This window comes from Caloenas nicobarica, chromosome 25 (genome assembly GCF_036013445.1).
Source record: "Caloenas nicobarica isolate bCalNic1 chromosome 25, bCalNic1.hap1, whole genome shotgun sequence".
NCBI classification, from domain to species: domain Eukaryota; kingdom Metazoa; phylum Chordata; class Aves; order Columbiformes; family Columbidae; genus Caloenas; species Caloenas nicobarica.
This window is the reverse complement of record NC_088269.1, coordinates 2,248,361-2,266,889: the sequence shown is the minus strand read 5'-3', so window position 1 is coordinate 2,266,889 and position 18,529 is coordinate 2,248,361. Positions and strand designations below refer to the sequence as shown.

Below are 18,529 nucleotides of genomic sequence, written 5' to 3'. Positions count from 1 at the left end.
TCAATTCCTGTGTAAGAGCTGGTATAGCAAGGATGCTCAGCCATGTGTTGAGAGGATCAGTTAGGCAACTAGCTGCTGTCTGATGTAACAGGGGAAGGAAAGATGAAATGATGAGCCTGGCAGACATTAATGTTTGAAATTATTCTAGCGACGTGAAGAGCTGGGTTTGTTCTGGTCTGCGGTGATTTGGTGTGACTGCCGTGCATTCCTGCTGCGGTGGCTGGACTCTCCTCTCCTCCCCTTGTCCTGAGCACTTGATCTTTTTCGACCTTCTGTGTGTGCAGAGGTGGTGGACTTAGAAGTCCCTCTGAAATGAGGAAGAGGGAGCTGAGAGTGGTTGGAGCTTGAAGCTGGTGTCTACATCTGCCGAGCAAAGATGTTCAGGGTGGTGGGTCTGCAAATGTCTTGGTACACCTGCTCTTCCTTTTGTGGGGAGCCAGCAAGTTTTGAGTTAGCAGCTGCAGGAAGATCTGCTGGGTGCTTTCAGAGGAGGACTGTCTCCCACTAAGTATCACCAAGCTGTTCTGGTCTATGCTGGAGTCTGTGCTTAAACGAGGTGAAAATATAGACCCATGCTGAAGTCATGCTTAAAAACATGATTCTTAAAGTGGGAGCTGAAGATACTCAATGCCCTGTGGTAATGATCATGCTTTCTACTTTTTTATTCCCCCAAATGCATATTTAACAAGACTTAAATATATTTATTTTACTTACCTCATGCAGATATTATTGGCCAGGAAACACTTAATAAATAAATTACTGTTTTGTAATTGGCAACAGACTTTGTTATTTAGTAATTCAGCAGAGCTCAACAGTGAGTACCTAGCCTCAGACTGCAGGTCATTCACACTGGCACTGATTAGGGAGTAACCTTCTATTAAACCTCAGCATCCTGTTTGCTAATTAGAATTCCTGAATTTGGTGAAAAAAATTTATAAGAAATATGCAGCTGCTGTGGTGAAGTAATCTGCCTGCATGCTTGTGGACCCGAACAACAAATGGAAGCTTCCAGCAGCTGCAGGATTTCACTTCCCTTCTTCCCTTTGTTTCTTGAGGGGCCCAGGTGACCTGCAGGGCCGCTCCTGGCCTGACAGAAGGCTAAATTAGTCACAGGTAGTTGCTAAATTCAGTTCTGTGCTGAGAAAGATAACTGAGACAAATAAAGCCATGCTTCCGCAAGGATGTGTTGCATTTTTTATTTGGCACGTCAAGAAATATTAACAAGAGACGCTCCCAGGAGCCTGTGTGAAGCTGGAGCATAATCGGAGCCCCACAGAATACCCCAGGAAACTGCTCTGGGAATCTGAGCTTGGTCATTAAGCATGTGCTGCTACAGACAATGAGATGTTTCCTCACAACAGCAAGCACGTGCTTCAAGTACTTTTCTGCATGGATGCCAAGGCGAGCTGCCTTGAGGCCTGCAGTTACCAAGTAAACCAGAACTGTCGGAGTTCTCCCTGTGAAAATGAGGATGCGGACTCAGTTCTCCCGGGTGTGAGGTGGTTTATAGGCGCTCAGCTGGGAGATTGCATCACCACTCTTGCATGTTATTTTGCTTTCCTGGAAAGCCAGCCCGTGGTGAACGGAGTGCACCTACAGCCACACAGGGCTGTGCAGTCCTCAGGAAGAGAACAGACGACTTGCTGAAACCTTCCGCGATGAATACATTTAAGTCCTTTTTGGGTTTATGTTTATAAAGAAGACAAAGGAATTCTTTAGCAATAGTTACTGCTGCCTGATTTTTCACTTTAAGTTAGGGTGGGTCAACCAATAGGAAACTTATTATTCTAAATCAAAATAAATATTGGAGTCGGCACCATCAAAAGTCAATAAAACCAGCTTTTTGTAGTCACATGAATTGATTGGATTGGACTGGAAGGCAGCTCTGCATCATGTAATTGAGATATCTGCTATTCCACCCCCCCATCTGAGTTGGCTTACAGCATAAATGTTTGCAAATGACTGGATAGAACTCATGAATTTCAAACTTAATCATGTGAGGTTTTACTTGATTTAAAAAAAAAAAAAGGAAGCATTGATTGTATTTTTCATACATTTGTTCTGTAACTCATTTGCCTACTTTCACTTCATTGCTGCAAGGCAATGAGGAGAATAAATATATATTTTTATATATAATGATGATATATAAAAGTTTGGGGATACTGAGGGAGAGGGGAATTTGGAAAAATGTGAAAAGATTCTCTTCTTAAAGGAGACATTTTTCAGTGGGGAGGGAAAATACATGTGTCACAGAGGCACCCCAAAAGTCAATTGAGACAGGCAATAAGCTCCAAACCGATTTTATTCTAACCAGAACTGTTTAGCAGAAAACCAACTAGAAATGGGGTTTATCCAAAATTATAGTAGTCATTTATGGTAGTGGTCCGGAAACTTCTGTCGGCTGAGGCGTCTCATTGATCAAGGGCCCTGTCTGTGAACCAAGGGGTGGGTGCATGACCATAGTGGTCCATCAGCCTGGAAGTTTCTGTGCTTGGGGGGTGGTGGGACGGGAGGAGTTTGTCTGCCACAATTTGGAAAAATATCAGCTCTTAATTGTTCTCATTAGGCTTAGCAGTCACTTCGAGAGAAATACGCTATATCTTCAGAGAAGCAGAACCTGGAATGAGTAGGGGGTGGGTAGTAGGGGGCTGACAGGAGATGGATGGATGGATAGCTACAGATGGATACTTTGGAAGAGTGTTCTTACAGTCTTCTTTATTTTTTGTGTATTTTCTTTATTCTGCCTTTCAAATTCTTCTAGTGCTTTTCAGTTGAGTTCTCAACTGTTGACTTTCTCTTTTTTTTTTCCACTTGACAGTTCCTGTATAACCTTGTTCCTGCAAATCTTCTTTCTCCTCACTTGTCAGGCTGCCAGCAGCTCAGACGGTCCTGGTTCCTTCAGTCCCTTGGTACTCTTTCAGTCTCTACCAGCCATGCTTCTGAGTAACTCCAATATTTGTTTAAAAGTTTCAGAAAATAAAGCATGGCTCTTTCTGTACCTTTTGCGATTTTGTATTTGAGGCAGAGAGCCATGATTGTAGAAAAAAATACATTATCTTTTTTGTACAGAATTTATCATATTGGTTGCTGTTCTTTCCTCACAGATGTTTCAATTTAAAGTTGAGAAAATAATTTTCATGTTGGATTTGAGTCATGATGCTTGGCTGACATTTACTTGCCTTTTGGAGCTGACCTAAATTTTGATCAGGATTAGCTCGTCTAGGGGCTGCTCAGCCCCGTGCTGGACACCTACAGTCCTTGGTCGCTGCTGGCATCGTCACAGGGGCTTATGGACACTGGCACAAGTTTGCTGAATGTGTGCAGTGAAGAATTTGAGTTGGTCCTCAGAGCAGGGGAAAGGCTGCTGCATGGAAATAGCAGCTTGAGCGATTTTAGCGCTGTATGGGATTAAGGAGTATCCAGCTCTAGCATGCTCCTCCTGCCTTGCAAGCAGCCTGCCAAGCCTCATGCTGAAGTATTTCTGTTAATCGCTGTCTACACGTAAAGTGGTTAAAGGCAGTGCCAACCCTTACAAAGACATGCTGCTTAATTTAAGTTGGGTTTAAGTAAAGAACAGTTGTCTGGACATCTTGATTTCAAATCACAGTGCAGCTTTGAGGATGTGCTCAGGTGTGCTCTCATAGGTCAGGTTAAAAACTTCAGAAGTTTGAACCTCTGTGCTGAGACTTGAGAAGTGACTGTGTAGATATTCCTAGGATGCTTTAGTGCAAAAGCGAACAGCTTGGCTTAAACTTGTGATGTTTTATTTGGAATTTTGGGCTGCAGCATAGTTTTGGAGAGGGAGATGCAAAGAGAGGGTAGTGCCATTGCCTCACCGAGCATTCAGAGCCCGCCTCGGTTGTTACAGGTCACAGGCCACATGATAACTTGTACCACAACCAAGATACTGGAGAGTGGCAGCAGCCGTCACGTTCCTCCACAGCAACAGCTTGTTGTGGAAGAGCAATGACACCTGTGTGGCTGCTTTACAGTGGAAAGTGAGGATGGCAGAATTGTGACATGAATGCCAAGTGCAACACTGAGTTAAGCATGTACCTGAGAACAAGTGCACTCTCTCTGTCACGCCGTCAGATTTGTGTTTCTATAGAAACGAGTCTGAGATACTTCATGACATTTTTTCTGTCTTTTAGATTTTGAAGAAATCCTGTATAGAAATTCTGGCAGCAGAGCCTTCCAGTATATGTGCAGGGGGTAAGTATAAATTGAGGCCCTGGTTGTTCATGATGCCTAAAATGCACCTTTCTCGCTATCTCTAATTGCTGGAGAGTACAAAAGGGACTAATTAACTGGAGCTAAAACTTTTGCTTTGTTGGTGAATTTCTTTTTCATCTTGCAGTCACTTGCACATTTCCCATTTCTGCCAAATGATATCAAATGGGATTTTCTTACAGAAAAGGCTTGAATTTGATAGTTTTGCCTAACTGCTTTTCAGTCAAACCATTCTGTCTTACTCGAACTGTGACAGATTTGAAGTAGGTATGCTGCAAAGTTACAAAGCAAACCATAAAATAAGACTTTGTGATTAGGTTTAGAGTTCTGCAAATTCATCATCTCAGAGGATTGTTAAGGGAAGTGTTTCTTAAGAAACTAGCAAGCAAGTCAAATGAGCACACTTTGCTCTAAAGGCTTCTAGTATTCTCTGAACATTTCTCAGGCATTTAGGGTTGATACAGTGACTGAGGACTAGAATTTAAATATCATTCAGGTGACCTGTGTGAGTAGCACTGTCCCCTCTTTGTGTGCTTGTTCTAGTATGATTGTGCTATGTACAGTGTGTCTTTAAAGTCCTGGCAAGCACTTCTGCATTCAGCAGAACCCAGACTTTTTTGAAGAAAGCTCGAGAACCATTTTAGCCTCTTCCATCTCCTTCCTGTGAATTCTTCACATTTTGTGAAGTGTATCCTAACTGTTTGTTGAATGTGTAGCAAGTCATTAAGTAGAGAGGTTGGGAGCGGAGCTGAGGTTGGTAGAGGATGAGTCCCTAACAAGTTCTGCATCTTCCTTTTTCTTAAATCAGTAGTCAAAATAAGAAAGCAAATTACCATTACTTCTTTGTTTTCGCTTCTAAAGTATGTGCTTTAACCATCCTTCCCACATTTTGCTGGAGCAACTGCCTGGTTACCTAAACATATCCCAGTACTCATATTTTCCTAGCAGATGCAAGACACCAGGCTGAATACCCACTAAGTACCAGGCATCAGTTTTGCATTCCATGCATGCCACTGCAGTAGTTTTGGCTTTTGAAGCCAGGATGGCATAATTGACATGAATTATAGTACTTAGTCCTCTGTTTCTCACTTTGGCTGGCCATTTAAATATTTCCTGTGTTAAAAAGGTTCCAAAACAGGGCTCTGTCTGCCTGAGCGTGGCAGATGATTGTTGTTATGACAGTCTATGATATATGTTCCATACATGCTTGGGAAAGGAAATGAAACTGTTTGAAGATTTAGATCCACTTTACACACTTAGAGATTTTTTAAAATATATTTACTTACACAAGCGATAAACAATAATGCTTACGTAATGTCATGAGCCAGGAGATGACTTAGAACCATCTTTAGTGCTTTCTAATATTCTTGCCAGTTGCTTATTGCTCCTGTTCATCGTGTCGGAATGAGAATGGAGGGGGAACGTACAGCTGTGTCCAGCAGAGCCAGCTGAGAGGAAACAGAAAGGGGTCTTACAGAAACCATTCATGTTGGAGTTTGGCCAATGCTTTGCAAGAGGAGAAATGTTAACCTTGAAAAATGCCAGCAGTTATTCAGACACTCAATTCGTGGCCTCATCTCCAAGTTTGGGCAAATACTCCATTGCTCTTGAACTGCAGGTAATTCCATCTCTTAGGACTTTGAGACTAAAGAAAGTGACACTGAATGTGAAAGGTTATGTGCATTAGTGTCTTCTGAAATGAATTTTTGCAGGTGTAGCTCTGATACCTTGTGTTTTCTTGTTGCTGTGCACAGCCTTGAAGGGTGGTGGCAATTTTTGCTGCTTTTTTGGAAGGAGAGACTATCAGAGTTCCTCTCTTGCACTGTAGACTGTAGACTGGTCCCAGGCACTTGAGTAATGAATTTCAGCAGCAACCAGTCATTCTGAAATGCCAGTTTCTTGATGATTTGGCTTTGCAGCAGTACAGACGTGCAGAGAGCATAGTGTATCTGTTAATTTTCAGTCTCAAGCAGAGACAGGATCCCCGTGGTTAATCTGACATCATTGATATGCTGTTCTTTGACTGTACATGAACTCTCATTCCCCAGCAGTTGAGACTTCTGTGATTTCTCTTAAGTATTCATCAGCCCCTGTACTCCAGAACAAATCTCTTCTCTCCTGTTCTTCCCAAATGCTCTTGGACAACACAGAATGGGCCTGCGCGGCAGCCTCCCTGGCTCGATGTGGTGGGATGATTTGCAACTTGGCTGTAAACGAGTGGGACCTGGAAGAGAGCCCAGATTCCAGAGCAAATCTGCTTTTTTTGACAAGTACAGTGTGTGAGCCCTTAAGGGAGATGAAAGAAGATGGGGACTGTAAAGTGCAAGAGGAAAACTTTAAATCTGCAAAAACTAGGTTCCTTGTCGCTCCTGGGAATTCTAAAACCAGAGTGGTGTTTCTCATTCCTCCTGCTTTGTCCTGGATGGTGAAACACTTTGTGTTCAAACCACATTCACCAGCAGAACATGAGTGGGATTATCCGAGTGCCTCTTCTCGATAGTAACAGGAATTGAGGGGGCTGTTTCCTTTGCCATGGGGAACTGCAGAGCTGGAGTCCCGATGGCCACCGCCAGAACTCCTCTGGGACTGTGGCCCTGTTTCAAAATCTGAACGTCTGAAAACAGTGCTCTCCTTGCAAGGCAGTCTTAATGCTGCTGGCTGCAGGAGGTTTGTAAACCTTTCCCAGTACTGGGTTCAAGCAAACAGGGCAAGACATGCCAAAACTCAAGGTAACTGATACCATTTTGAAGTTATGTAGGCAAGTGGCACTTCAGCTTCTCCAGGTTGTCACTGGAAGATTTTTTTCCTTTCCACAGAAAGATGCTTTTGCCTTTCTTCACCCACAACATTCTGCCATTTAAAATGGCAACCTGGGGAGGGGAAAGCTCAGTGTCCAGATCTGAAGCTTAATGTTTTCACTGCAGGTCAGTTAAAAAATATCTGTTGTATTTCCTCGTTCTAAAAACTCGAGAGAGTAGAAGTTCACTTTTCGACAATTTTAAAACTTAAAAATTGGTAAACTTCAAATTATAGCTCAAGAGATCTCAAGTGAAAAACTTTTGACATGTATGACTTACCTAAATGACTGTTCTTTGCCTCACTGTGTATCAATAATCCTCTATCTCTTTTGCTACAGAATCATTTCAGGTTGTCGTGAGAGGAAACGGATTTCGACACGCCCGTAATGTTGACAGAGTGCTCTGCAGTTTCAGGATCAATGACACCGTTACTCTCAGTAAGCAGTTTTGATTTTTTTTTTTTCTGACTGCACTGGCAGATGTTTGCTTTCAAAAGATTTTGGAGCTTCAAATAGCTTCACTGTGAAGGTAATGATTATGGGATGAGGAGCTATTAAATTTGCAGAATGGTGTGAAGCTGAGGGACAAGCAGACTCAGCACATGGCTCCAGGAAGGGCTGAGATGGGCAGGTTAAGCTTGGATCCAAGGGGAACTGTAATGACATGTATTAGGCAGAGCTGCCCTGAATGTAAAAAATGTTGTGAACCTAAATGAAATCTTATCTAGTTTGTTTTGGTTTTTTTACTGCACAAGCTTTTGCTGTAGGTGGCAAGGATGGAAGAGACCTGGCCCTTTTGGATTTTACAGCCAGTACTGAAGGGTTCATAAAACTGGCCCCAGTTTGGGCATGTCTAAGACACAGGTGAGAGGAGGAGGCTGCAAACAAGTTTAAATTTGAATGGACCCTGCCAAGCAGTGGAATTTAAGAGATACTTATGATCTCTCTGAAACCCAGCACCCATCCTTGGGCTCCAATAAAAGCTTAATCATCTGTTCCATCTCTTGCAAAGAGATTCTTTTTTTAGAGGAAAATTGCTCTGACAAGTATGTGAACAGATAAGCTTGAGCAGCGGAGAGGACAAAATATAGAAGGCAAGAATCTTGCCTGTAAACAGCATCTCTATATATCTTGCTGGGTTCAGCATGTAGGGGCATCAGGTGTGTTTGTCTCCTCACCTGTATTTTGTGGTACTTATCAGGTCTGGTCATGCAGCTTAAATAATCACTATTGTTGGAAGGTGTGTTGGAGCAGTGACTAAGGCATTGCTGGGCTTCTGTGGATGCAGCTTGGAAAGATGTTTCCTCTACAGAGTTCACCAAGCAGAAGAACTGAAGTAAGAAGCAAATTAGACCCTGAGTGTCTGGTCTTTTTGTGAATTGTACTGAGCACCATTTAGCTGGAAGAACTAATGATCCTATTGTCCTCATTCGTCACGCCTGCAAACCCACGCAGGAAATCTGATAGCATAACTTACAGCAAATATCACCAGTGACAGTAGAATTCATCTTTTCTAACATGGAATCTATTCAGAAGCTGCCTGATCATTTTGGAGGTGGCCCTGACCCTTCTGAGTATAAAATAAATGCATGAATTAGTTTCTTACACATGGAAATCTAATGGCTCAATGTTGGACTTGCCCATGCTTTGAGCATCTGTTTAAATTGCTCTTCGGAGCAGGGGAACAGTTTGCTGAAGCTATTTGCCCTGTGAGGAGTGCCACTGAGCATTCAGGGCAGGTATAGGGCAGCTAGTGTATATAATTTGTCGTGTGTGGTTTCTGTACTGTTACTCTGGTCTCCTTCATCGTAGACAGGTTCTGGAATTGCCAGCTCTTGTGTCAGTAAGTAGAGAGCTTGGCTGGCTCTGGCTCATGTTTGCTTAATTCAGATATGGTGGGTGTTCAGGACACGAAGAGCAGAAGCTGGAGGGCCACATCTGGAGGGCTGGAGGATCAGGGAAGGAGAAGGATCTGAGTAAAAGTGCTGGGGTGGGGGGAGCATGGTGAATTAACTGCTTTAGAGGCACCTCCATGCGGCCCAGAGATAAGCGCTGGAGATGGGAGAAAAAGTGAGAGCTGGCTTTCAAAAAAGAAGAGAAGAGGCAACCTCATTCATGCTTTTCCTTTTAAGCTCCATAAACTCAGACCCAAACCTGATATGTGGCCAGAAATGCTGCATTTAGGTTTTGAACCATGTTTGGTTTCTCCCCAGAGTTCAGATCCGAAGTTTTGTTTGGATCATGTGTGTTATAAAGTCTCTTGTAGTTCTCCAGAGCTGGGCAGGAAACTTTGCCTTCTCTCACCACCTGGAGGGTTCCAGTGGAAATGAAATTGTTGTTTAAATATTTTGAAGTTTTCTTTTCCTCAAAAGTCTGAAGCCGTGTGGTGCAAACCCAAAAACCTTTGGGTTTGGTTGCTGGAAGCTGACAGTTTGTAGCATTCTTAGCTTGCATGCCTGCTGTCTTTTTTTCAATTAAAATGTGAATATCGCATATCAAACATAATTAGGGTAAAAATTTTCACTTTGTGGAGGAGCTGCTTATAGTTCGAGAGAACTGTTAGTGGAGGAATTTTCAAGCAGTTCCATTTTATGCTAAGAAATGCATGGATTTGTATAATGGAAGTTATAGGAGTTACAAGATCGCCACTCAGCATGACAGAAGCCCTGAAAGTTGCAAGATTTAGCAGTGCCCACGTTGTGCTGCTATAGCTCGGCCTGGCCTTGGTTTAAGTCCTGAACATCCCTCAAAGCCGATACCCCTTTGACTTGTGCTGCTGATCTCTAAAGCAAGACTCATTGGGTCAATGTGTGCAGCATTTCAGTCTTAGGACCATCAGGAGCCAGATTTGCAACCTGTGTGGGAAGGGATAAGAGCTGGGTTTTGTCCTTCCTTAGTGGAAGGGCGTCGTTACTCTGTTTCCCCAAATGGCTTTCCATTTCTCCTCTGTAAATTGCTTTCAAGAGCTGCAGAACAAAGGTCTTTGAGCGTGAGCTTTGGAGGCCTGAAAAACTTGGGCTTAGTTTGAGCTTTTTCTTAGAAGCTTTAAAATCGATCTGTATCTTGAAGAGAAAAAGCATTGGAAGCTGTGTATGAAATGAGTAATCTCTACTACCCCGCTTCATGGATGGGGGAACTGAAGGTACGTGCTCCAAGTGGGCTGATTGCAGACAAGCACGCGGTGTCCTTACACCCAGCCTAGTGCTCGTCCTACTGGTTTATGAGGCCTCTTCAGAAGCTGGAGATTTGGTACAGGTCTCCTTTCTCCATCGCCCGTTCTTCATTAATTTCTGCCTCCATATCCATCCAACAATTGTCCTTCTTGTGTCCCCCTTTGCCTTGTGAGTCCAGGACTCTGAGCCTGAATGGAAGGTAAAAGTACCTACTGTTCCTCTAGCTTTGTGAGGTAGGGAAGTGATATTAATGCTATCCTTCTTTTCTCTCCTATGTAAAGTCTTTTCAGCACTTGATTTGCTGTTCCACTTTTTCCTCCAGAGAAGAATATTTGCTCCCTTCTTGTCATTACCTTGGAGGTTCCCTCTGTTACCTGAGGCCGTTTGCTGTGACCCGCTGTTGCATCCCAGTTACTTCTCAGAGCAGGTTCCTCAGAGCTGGCTGGCTCTGGAGCAAGGCATTCATTCCTGGAAACATCCTCATGCATCCTCATGTCTTCACAGCACTAAGAATGTCATACCTCAGCTTTCCACTATTCAGTGTGTCCTGTCTGCGGAGACACAAAAACAGCCAGTGTTGCCAATGGGAGGAACTTTTTGTAAGCATTACCTCACTCCCAAACACTGTGACCTGGTGTTGGTGGGTGAGGAGGAAGACTCCTTCCTCTCTTTTTGTGTGCTGATTGCTTGCCTAGCTGAGTAATTTATTATGGTGTCTGTCATCATAATTTTGTAGTAGCTTTCAGGAAAGATCAGCTTAGCTTAGCTCAACCTGTGGGCTTTTTTCTTGTTTGAAGATGTCTTCCTGTGTCCACAAAATGCCTGTGGAAAATGAGGATAAAGGCCAAATATGTTCCCCGCTCTCTGACCTGACACATGCGTCTTGTCCTGAATCGATGCATAGGTGAAAAGTGAGCTCATTCTCCTTGGCATTGCACCACGGCTTCTCCATTCATTTTGCACAGCCCTAGGTAGTTTGATGCAGTGACCTGGAAGCAAGAATCCTCCAACCCTGAGTTCAAGCTGTTCCTTGATTGAGGGAACCCAACAGTTGCTCCTCAATGTTATAATATCAAACCTGGCTCTCTCCTGGTGGGAACTGGCACAGCTCTGTTAAATGTAAGTTGCTCTACGTGAGAATGTGTCTCAGTGTCTCTCTTTACTGGAGCCCGCAGCCCCAGCCTGCGTTCTCTGTGCGCCTTTGTGGCGCTTAGTTGCAAACAGCTTAATGTGAGTTAACCAAATGAGAATTTTATGGAAACCTTATGGAGATTGGATAGCTCAGCTGTTTTTGTTTGCTTGAAAACTCTCAGCCTCTGATTGTATCAGGAAGGGAGGTATTTTTAAAGATAACACTAAGCCAACAGTTCCTGAAACCTTAAATTATCCCAGATGAGCTGTAGAGCAGCACAGCTAGGACTTGCTGAGGTTAAGGGCATGAGCTAATGGATTTTCATTAGGTTTATTGGCAGAGAAAAGTGGCAGGTGAAGAGAGCATCGGCTCATAATGTTCATAACTATGGGATAAAAAAAAGGAACATCTGTAAAAACCATGAAGAATATTTGGCTGAGCAGAACTGTAATCAGATGCATGTTCAGCATGTTCAGGGTGTTTTCTGCCAGCAGCGGGACCTGGGAGAATTGGTTTCAGACTGTACAGAGTTAAAAGTAATTATCCAGTGCAGTGACTTATGACTGCTTTGTGGTGCTAAAATGTCTTTGTCTGCCCAGATTGTGCAGGAACCAGCAAAGATAGTTCTGGGCATAGAGGAGAGCTCTGTCTTAGGCAATTTAAAGCTGAATGGAGAGATGAAAGCTTGGTGAGGAAACAGCATATGCAGCACAGCAGAGGTGCGGCTAGATCCTTTCCTTCTAGTGAATGCTCTGGAGGCCTGGCCAAAGCTGATCCATTGCACCAACTATGATTATTTTTTTCATCACCAAGTACCAGACCCAAGGGAAAAAGAGGCCGAGACGGTGAGACCAGGACTTTGCCCGGTATCAGCAGAGAGTGAGCTGTACAGGGATCTGTATCCCAAAACTGCCCAACAAGTGCCTTCTAAAAATCATCTTCTGTTGCTAAACCGTAGCAGGTTGCTCCATTTTTCCTGTCTTTCCTGGCAGTACAGTACTTTTTTTGCGATATCTTCTTTACTTTCACACAGCCTGGTCACTCTTAGCACAGGAATGTTTCGCTTTGCAGTTCTACTCTCTAATCCCCAATTTCTCCACTTGATCATGTCACTTTAACCCTCCACTGAATCTTTTTCTGTCATTTTCTTGTAGTAGCTTTTCCCTCTTTCTGCTGTGGTACTAGAGAATGTCCATCACTGTGTACAAACTCCATCAGGTGTTTTTAGGAGTGTGACCTTTCTGAAGGATACAATCTATGCCTCAAATTTTTCCAAGGTGAAAACATACACCAAGGTGAGTTTGGTGTCCTATTTTGAAGGGTGGCCTGAGTCATCGCTTGATAAAGAATATGAAAACAGACAAAATGGTCACGCTTCCCTCAAGTGCTCTCTTAGCCTCCAAGAAATTGCGGTGTAGGCGCTTCTAAACCAGGATTCCTGTGCATTTACCTCCAACAGACTTCTCTGCAGTTGTCCAGGCAGAAGGAGCAAGCACAGAGCAGTCAGGAAACTCGGTCTGAGTGAGGAGGAGAATCTCTGCGCGCTGTGGAGTGCTTTCCCAAGCTCACTTATTTATGCTGCATGCTGCGGGGCAACTGAGATGGTGTCTTGCTGTGTCGTTAGTATATTGGTGCAAATAAGCAGGCCGGAGCTCATGGTAACAGCTCTGAGGTTGGAGCGGAGCTCTTGCAGGACTGGACCAGGACTCCAGCCTGGGAGTGAGCCTGTTGTACTGGGAGTGAAGCCGTTGTACTGGGAGTGAGCCTGTTGGACTGCACCATGTGCTGCTCTCCTGAGCTGCCAGTTGTGAGCATGAGCAAATTAATAGCGTGCTGCTTTGCCAAGTTCTCTTAGTAGTCTCAAAGCTATGTGTGCTTGTTGAACAGAGCTGTGTGCACAGCAGATGAACCCATCAGAGAAAAAGCGATTTCTTCCAGATCCCTTCTCCCCATCTAGAGATTATTATGAATGTGATGTCATTGTTCTGTGCTTATCTGTTTCTTCCCCCATCCCCTAACTCTGCTCTGAATGCCTTTGGCATTCAAAGCTCATGCGTCCCTACACAAAGCAGAGCGATTATAGCATGATCTCAATGTGGTTTTCATTACAGCATTAACAAAACATTTCTAATTCATGGGTATTTCTCATAGGCAGTTTATCTAGCTCGGAGTGTCTTTCTGCATGCCCATCTCCCCACAAAATGGGCTTAAAATATAAATTTTGCTTGCAGAGTTGTTGCAAGGAGTGACATCAGAGGAGGAGTCAGCCAGGATGAACAGAGGTTGTGCTTTCGTGTGCAGTGCAGAGAATTATGGAGGTATTTTATCTCATCTTAGGTGACAAAGGGACAATGGAAATGCTCAGAGCTCCCCAGTCTCGCATGGGCTGAGGTTCAGAGGAGAACAGACACCTTAGCACAGATGTTCCTGAGGAATCTTCTGTGACAGCAGCCAGACTTCTCACCCCCAGTTTGGCTGGACTAGTCTTATAGACCAGAATCTTCTCTCCTGCAGAAACAGAAGACTAGGTCAGAGCGTTTTCTGAGGTGTACTCTAGTTGAAGGCAAATCATAAATACACGGATAGCAGAAGGAAAATGTTAGTCCGATATATGGGAAGTTTGGCAAACAGCTTTTACAGCCTTTTCTGGAGTAAAATATTGCTGATATTGTGAGCCCAACAATCAGCACTTGCAATATTGCAGTGGAAATTTGAAATATGCTTTATTAAATCCTTTCCTAAGAGATGTTTGCAGTCAGTTTTCAGTATGCCAGTTGATTCTTAGATGAACCATTGACAAAAGAAGAGGCTGATCATTTTAGCTTGGGTACGTGGCTAAAACAAAGTACTGTGGTCTGTCTCGGTCACCTTCTTTGGGTTTTTGTACCTCTCTTTTATTGAGGTTTGCTCTTCTGTGTTAAAACATCATTCATATATTGAGGCTTTTATTATTGTGGTTGGGAGGTACTCCAAGTCCTGGCTTGCCAAAAGGTTACACCCTGCTGATGGCAAAAGAAACTATTCATTAATGCTGGGAATAATGGATTTTACAGGCTACAGATAGTTGTTGTAGGAATGCTCAGTAGTGAATTACAGGAATTTGAGCAGTAGAAAATGCCTTGTTGAAAGGGCATCCACAGAAAACAGAGATGTTTGCCCCTTCTCCATTTCTGCACACGGCTTTGAATGGCTTATGCCTCAGGACTGACTAGTTTTAGTTGCCTGTGTGCGCAGTGTCCTGTGGAGGTTTTTCAGACAGTGAGAACCTCGTTTTGCTTGATGCAATGACTAGAGGTGCACAGGTAAGGAGGAGATTGTGCCCATTACTGGTGACTCATTGCAGTATTTCTTGAAAATGTCCAAGCTCTGCCCTTGATTAGTGTCTGAGATGCAATCGGGGCCTGGGCATCCTTTCTATAAAATTGGCCAAGGAGGCAAAGCGATTTCTTCATGGTTCCCCAGCCAGCAGTCGAGCCCAGGACAGAAATCACTTCCTGGGCAGCAAATTCAGCGACATCAAGTCTGGCGCTCCACCCCCTGCCTTCCACTAGTATTGTCAGCTGAGAGGAGTCCAAACCACAAAATCCAGATTTTGGCACAAGACTTAGAGTTTGGGAATATTCAGGCCCATCTCTTACTGCACAGGAATACAGCAAGTTTTTTGTGTAACAAAGGAGCAAAGCGGTGTTCAAATGCATCCTGCAGATAGAGATGCGATAGCAGATGAGAAGTATTGTTTTGTTTGCTTTCCCTATGTAAGTTTTCCAGGAAGAAGTCAGATGGCCAGAATTATGCAAACTAAATGGATCTTCTTTTGTTTAGAGCAAAGGAAAATAGTCACTCATTTTTGTGGTGAAACACAAACATTCTCCAAACAAAATAATCTCTCCCTGTAGCCAGCCTGGCCAGCCATGAGTCCCGTCTTGGGACTCTGGGTCTGATAAACCTTCTAGAGAGGCACAGACTTGACTGCAAGTTGGGAGGAGGAAGGGAGAGAAAGAGAAACAAAAAGCTAATGTAATCTAAGTAAAAGGCCTGGCAAATCAAGCCAGCTTTTGTTTTAGTGAACGCTGGCATGGAGAATTCTTTGGCCTTTGCTGCCAGTGTTAGCAAAGGAGAAAACAAGACATTGGTCTTCATTCTCTTGGCATGTATGTGCTGAGACAATGTCATAAATTTATGGGAGTTAATGATATCTTCATAAATCAGGATGAGAACAGAACCATAGGGCCAGATTCACCACCACTGTGTATCTGCCTTGCTGTGCAAAGTGGGAAATGCCACTGGTTTGATTTGGTAACTGTTTGATGCCCGTTTATGATGAAAGCTCATAATAAATCCAGTGCCTGTGCTGTAGGCGATGGGAAGTGAGGGATGCGCGTTGTATCCCCACATTGCATACTTTAAATGCCTGTTGTCTGTCCGCCTGTCTTTTAATGAGGACATAATCTTCTGGGTAGTGCAGGGATAGCGAAGGAATACTCTGTGCTAAAAGCATCTGCTCCTAATGATTAGCGCAGTGGAGATGTTCGTACGTGTTCTTGTACTGAGGCTGTGGAAAACCAGCGATAATACAGTGCTTTCCAGGCAAACAGCAGGAGCAGGGGTCTAGGGGGATCGCAGAACCGTGCAGGCTGCTCTCAGCAGGTGAACCATGATGCAGAAGCGAAACCTGACTGTGAAAACCATATGGCTGGGTAAAATGTTTCACTTGCAGCTGCCTGCTTTTGTCGAATAGTCCTTAACAAAATAACTGCTGTGGAAAACCCCCAAATTCAAGTGTTTGTATGTAGGCATGGAATCTGCTGGAAGCTGGAAACATAAGGAAAACTTCAGTGAAGGCTACAAATTTTACTACCATATCATTTTTTTAACCGAGTGTAAAAAATAAACATTTGCTAACCCGCCTGAGGAAATAATCTTTTATATTGCTGCCAAAGGAAAGAAATACACCAGTATGAAATAGGGATTATAATGTGTGATAGGAATTAATAGAGCAATATTCCTGCTTTCTAAAACTTTGTATTCAGTGGCAACCCCTCCTGTAGGAATGTCCGGGGAAAAATGCTTGACTTGGTGAGTCCTGCTTCTGTGTGAGGGGACCAGCTCTTGCAGTCTGTATCTCCTGTGCCTCATCCACTGCAGTAAAATGTGCTGCATGACGCTGCTTTGGAGACAAGCCAGCTGAGCTGAGCGCTGAGAACGGGCCCAGGATCAATCGTGCACTAGTGCTGTTGCCCTAATCGTTATTAGACACCATCCATGTGAACAAATTTCTCTCAGCAGCCAAGTGAAGAATGAACAAGGCTCACAGCTGATGCAGAAATTGCTTTAGAGAAGGTTGCCACATTATTTGGCTTCTGTCTCTTCATGGCTTTTCCTCTTTCCACTGGCACCTTAAATGGAATTGTAACTTGCACAACTTTCCTCAAAAACAAAAGACCAGACAGAATAGCTCAGCTCTTTGTTAGGTTGCTAAACAATTTGGTTAAACTTTTATCCTTGCTCCTTTCACAGAATCACAGAATGTTAGGGATTGGAAGGGACCTTGAAAGATCATCTAGTCCAATCCCCCTGCCAGAGCAGGAACACCTAGGTGAGGTTACACAGGAAGGCGTCCAGGCGGGTTTTGAATGTCTCCAGAGAAGGAGAATCCACCAGCCTCCTTTCCCTTCCCCGTTGCTGTCAGCGATGCATTGAACACTGTATTGGGTTTGCGTGGCAAGGTTTTGGTAGTGGGGGGAGCTCCAGGGGTGACTTCCATGAGAAGCTGCTAGAACTTGGAACGAACTCCGTCCACACCAACCAGTCCGTCCCAGGAAGCAGTGCCCTTGTCTCACAAACCGATCCTGGAGAGAGAAGAGAAAAAAAAGGCAGAAAAGCCCGGAGGCCTCTGCAAACAGCAGGATGGCAAAAGGACAAACTAATGAAAGTCCCGAACAGAACTCCCCCGGCTCTGGCAAAGAGAGCGAAGAAAGCAAAGAAGAAACTGGAAGATCCTGACTCTCCTTAAATAATTAGCATGACGCTAATGGGCTGGAACACTCTCATTGCTCCGTCTGGGTGTCAGTCAAGCTCTGCCCCATCCATCCCCCTTCCTCGATGCCTCACACCTGTGGGCACAGCTCAGAACATCCTTGGCTCTCAGACCAGAGCAATTAAAAACATTAATTGTCCCGGGGTGTTACCTTTTGTTCTCAAACTAAATTCAAACAATGACTGTGCTAGCTACGAAAAGGGAAGATTTCTAACTGCATGCAGAAAATTAACTCATTTTCAGTCCAACCAGCACATACGTGTACCATGGAAAGTTAATTAAGTGCACTCTGCAGCTGTGAAGAGACTTTAGATGGTCAGAGACCCCAGGTTTGCTGTCTGTATTTCAGATAGCAAAGCAAGGTGGTGATGGATTGTATTCCTGTTTCACATGGCCCCAATGAACAAAGGTCTCTTCCACCCTGCAGTATATAGAGATAAGATTCAAGATCTGGATTGAAGATGAGATTTGAAACGTACAGGTCTGAGAGGAGAACCAGAAGGAATCTGTCAGTAGAGAGGCTTAAAAAACAAACAAACACAACAAAAAGCCCTGGAAAATGTTATGAAGCTGGTAATATTTGCTGACAGCTCTCATTTCAGGTTTCTAAGCATCTCTACAGACGGCCCTAGAGATGGTTATAAGTAGAGCTGGTATAAAGCTTTCTGATGCAGTGACGTGTTTCTGGAAAATGCTGATTCAGCAGAATCAACCCCTTTGCAGGAATGTGGAGTTTCCAGTCCTAAAAACCAAAAACCACCCAGCCTGTCTGCCTGGTTTTCTGCCAGCCTGCCTGACCTCTACTCAGCTGGAAGATGGGCTTGGAAGTTCCTTGGGATCTCCATCTCTCTGGTCACTAGAGAGATGGTGTAAAACTCTGATTTAAGTGTACAAAAATTACAATTAGCTAATGTCCCTGTTTCCCAGGCAGTTGCCTCTTGGTAATTTTTCTCACTCTGCTTTTAAAACCATAGTGTAACTTAGGTTGGAAGATTTAATTTCGGTTCAGACGAGTCTGCCTGGAAGGTCAAAATTTTTCATAATACATGAGTTTCTTAACCCAGGAATTTCCACTTGTATATAATCTGTTGCAACTCCATCCGGTCTCCTGTATAGAGTGGCTGTGATAATTTACTCAGACCCTTCAAAAAGCTTTGTAC

At 43.8% G+C, this 18,529-nt stretch overlaps 1 protein-coding gene across 1 annotated transcript in view; it reads left to right on the top strand.

Moving 5' to 3' along the window:
• ANTXR1 (ANTXR cell adhesion molecule 1) overlaps window positions 1–18,529 on the top strand; it is a 104,482-nt gene that overhangs the window by 19,276 nt on the left and 66,677 nt on the right. Inside the window, exons 9-10 of the mRNA XM_065651506.1 lie at window positions 4,152–4,212; window positions 7,367–7,465. Of these exons, the coding sequence (XP_065507578.1) occupies window positions 4,152–4,212; window positions 7,367–7,465 (160 nt within the window). The remainder of the gene's footprint in view (window positions 1–4,151; window positions 4,213–7,366; window positions 7,466–18,529) is intronic.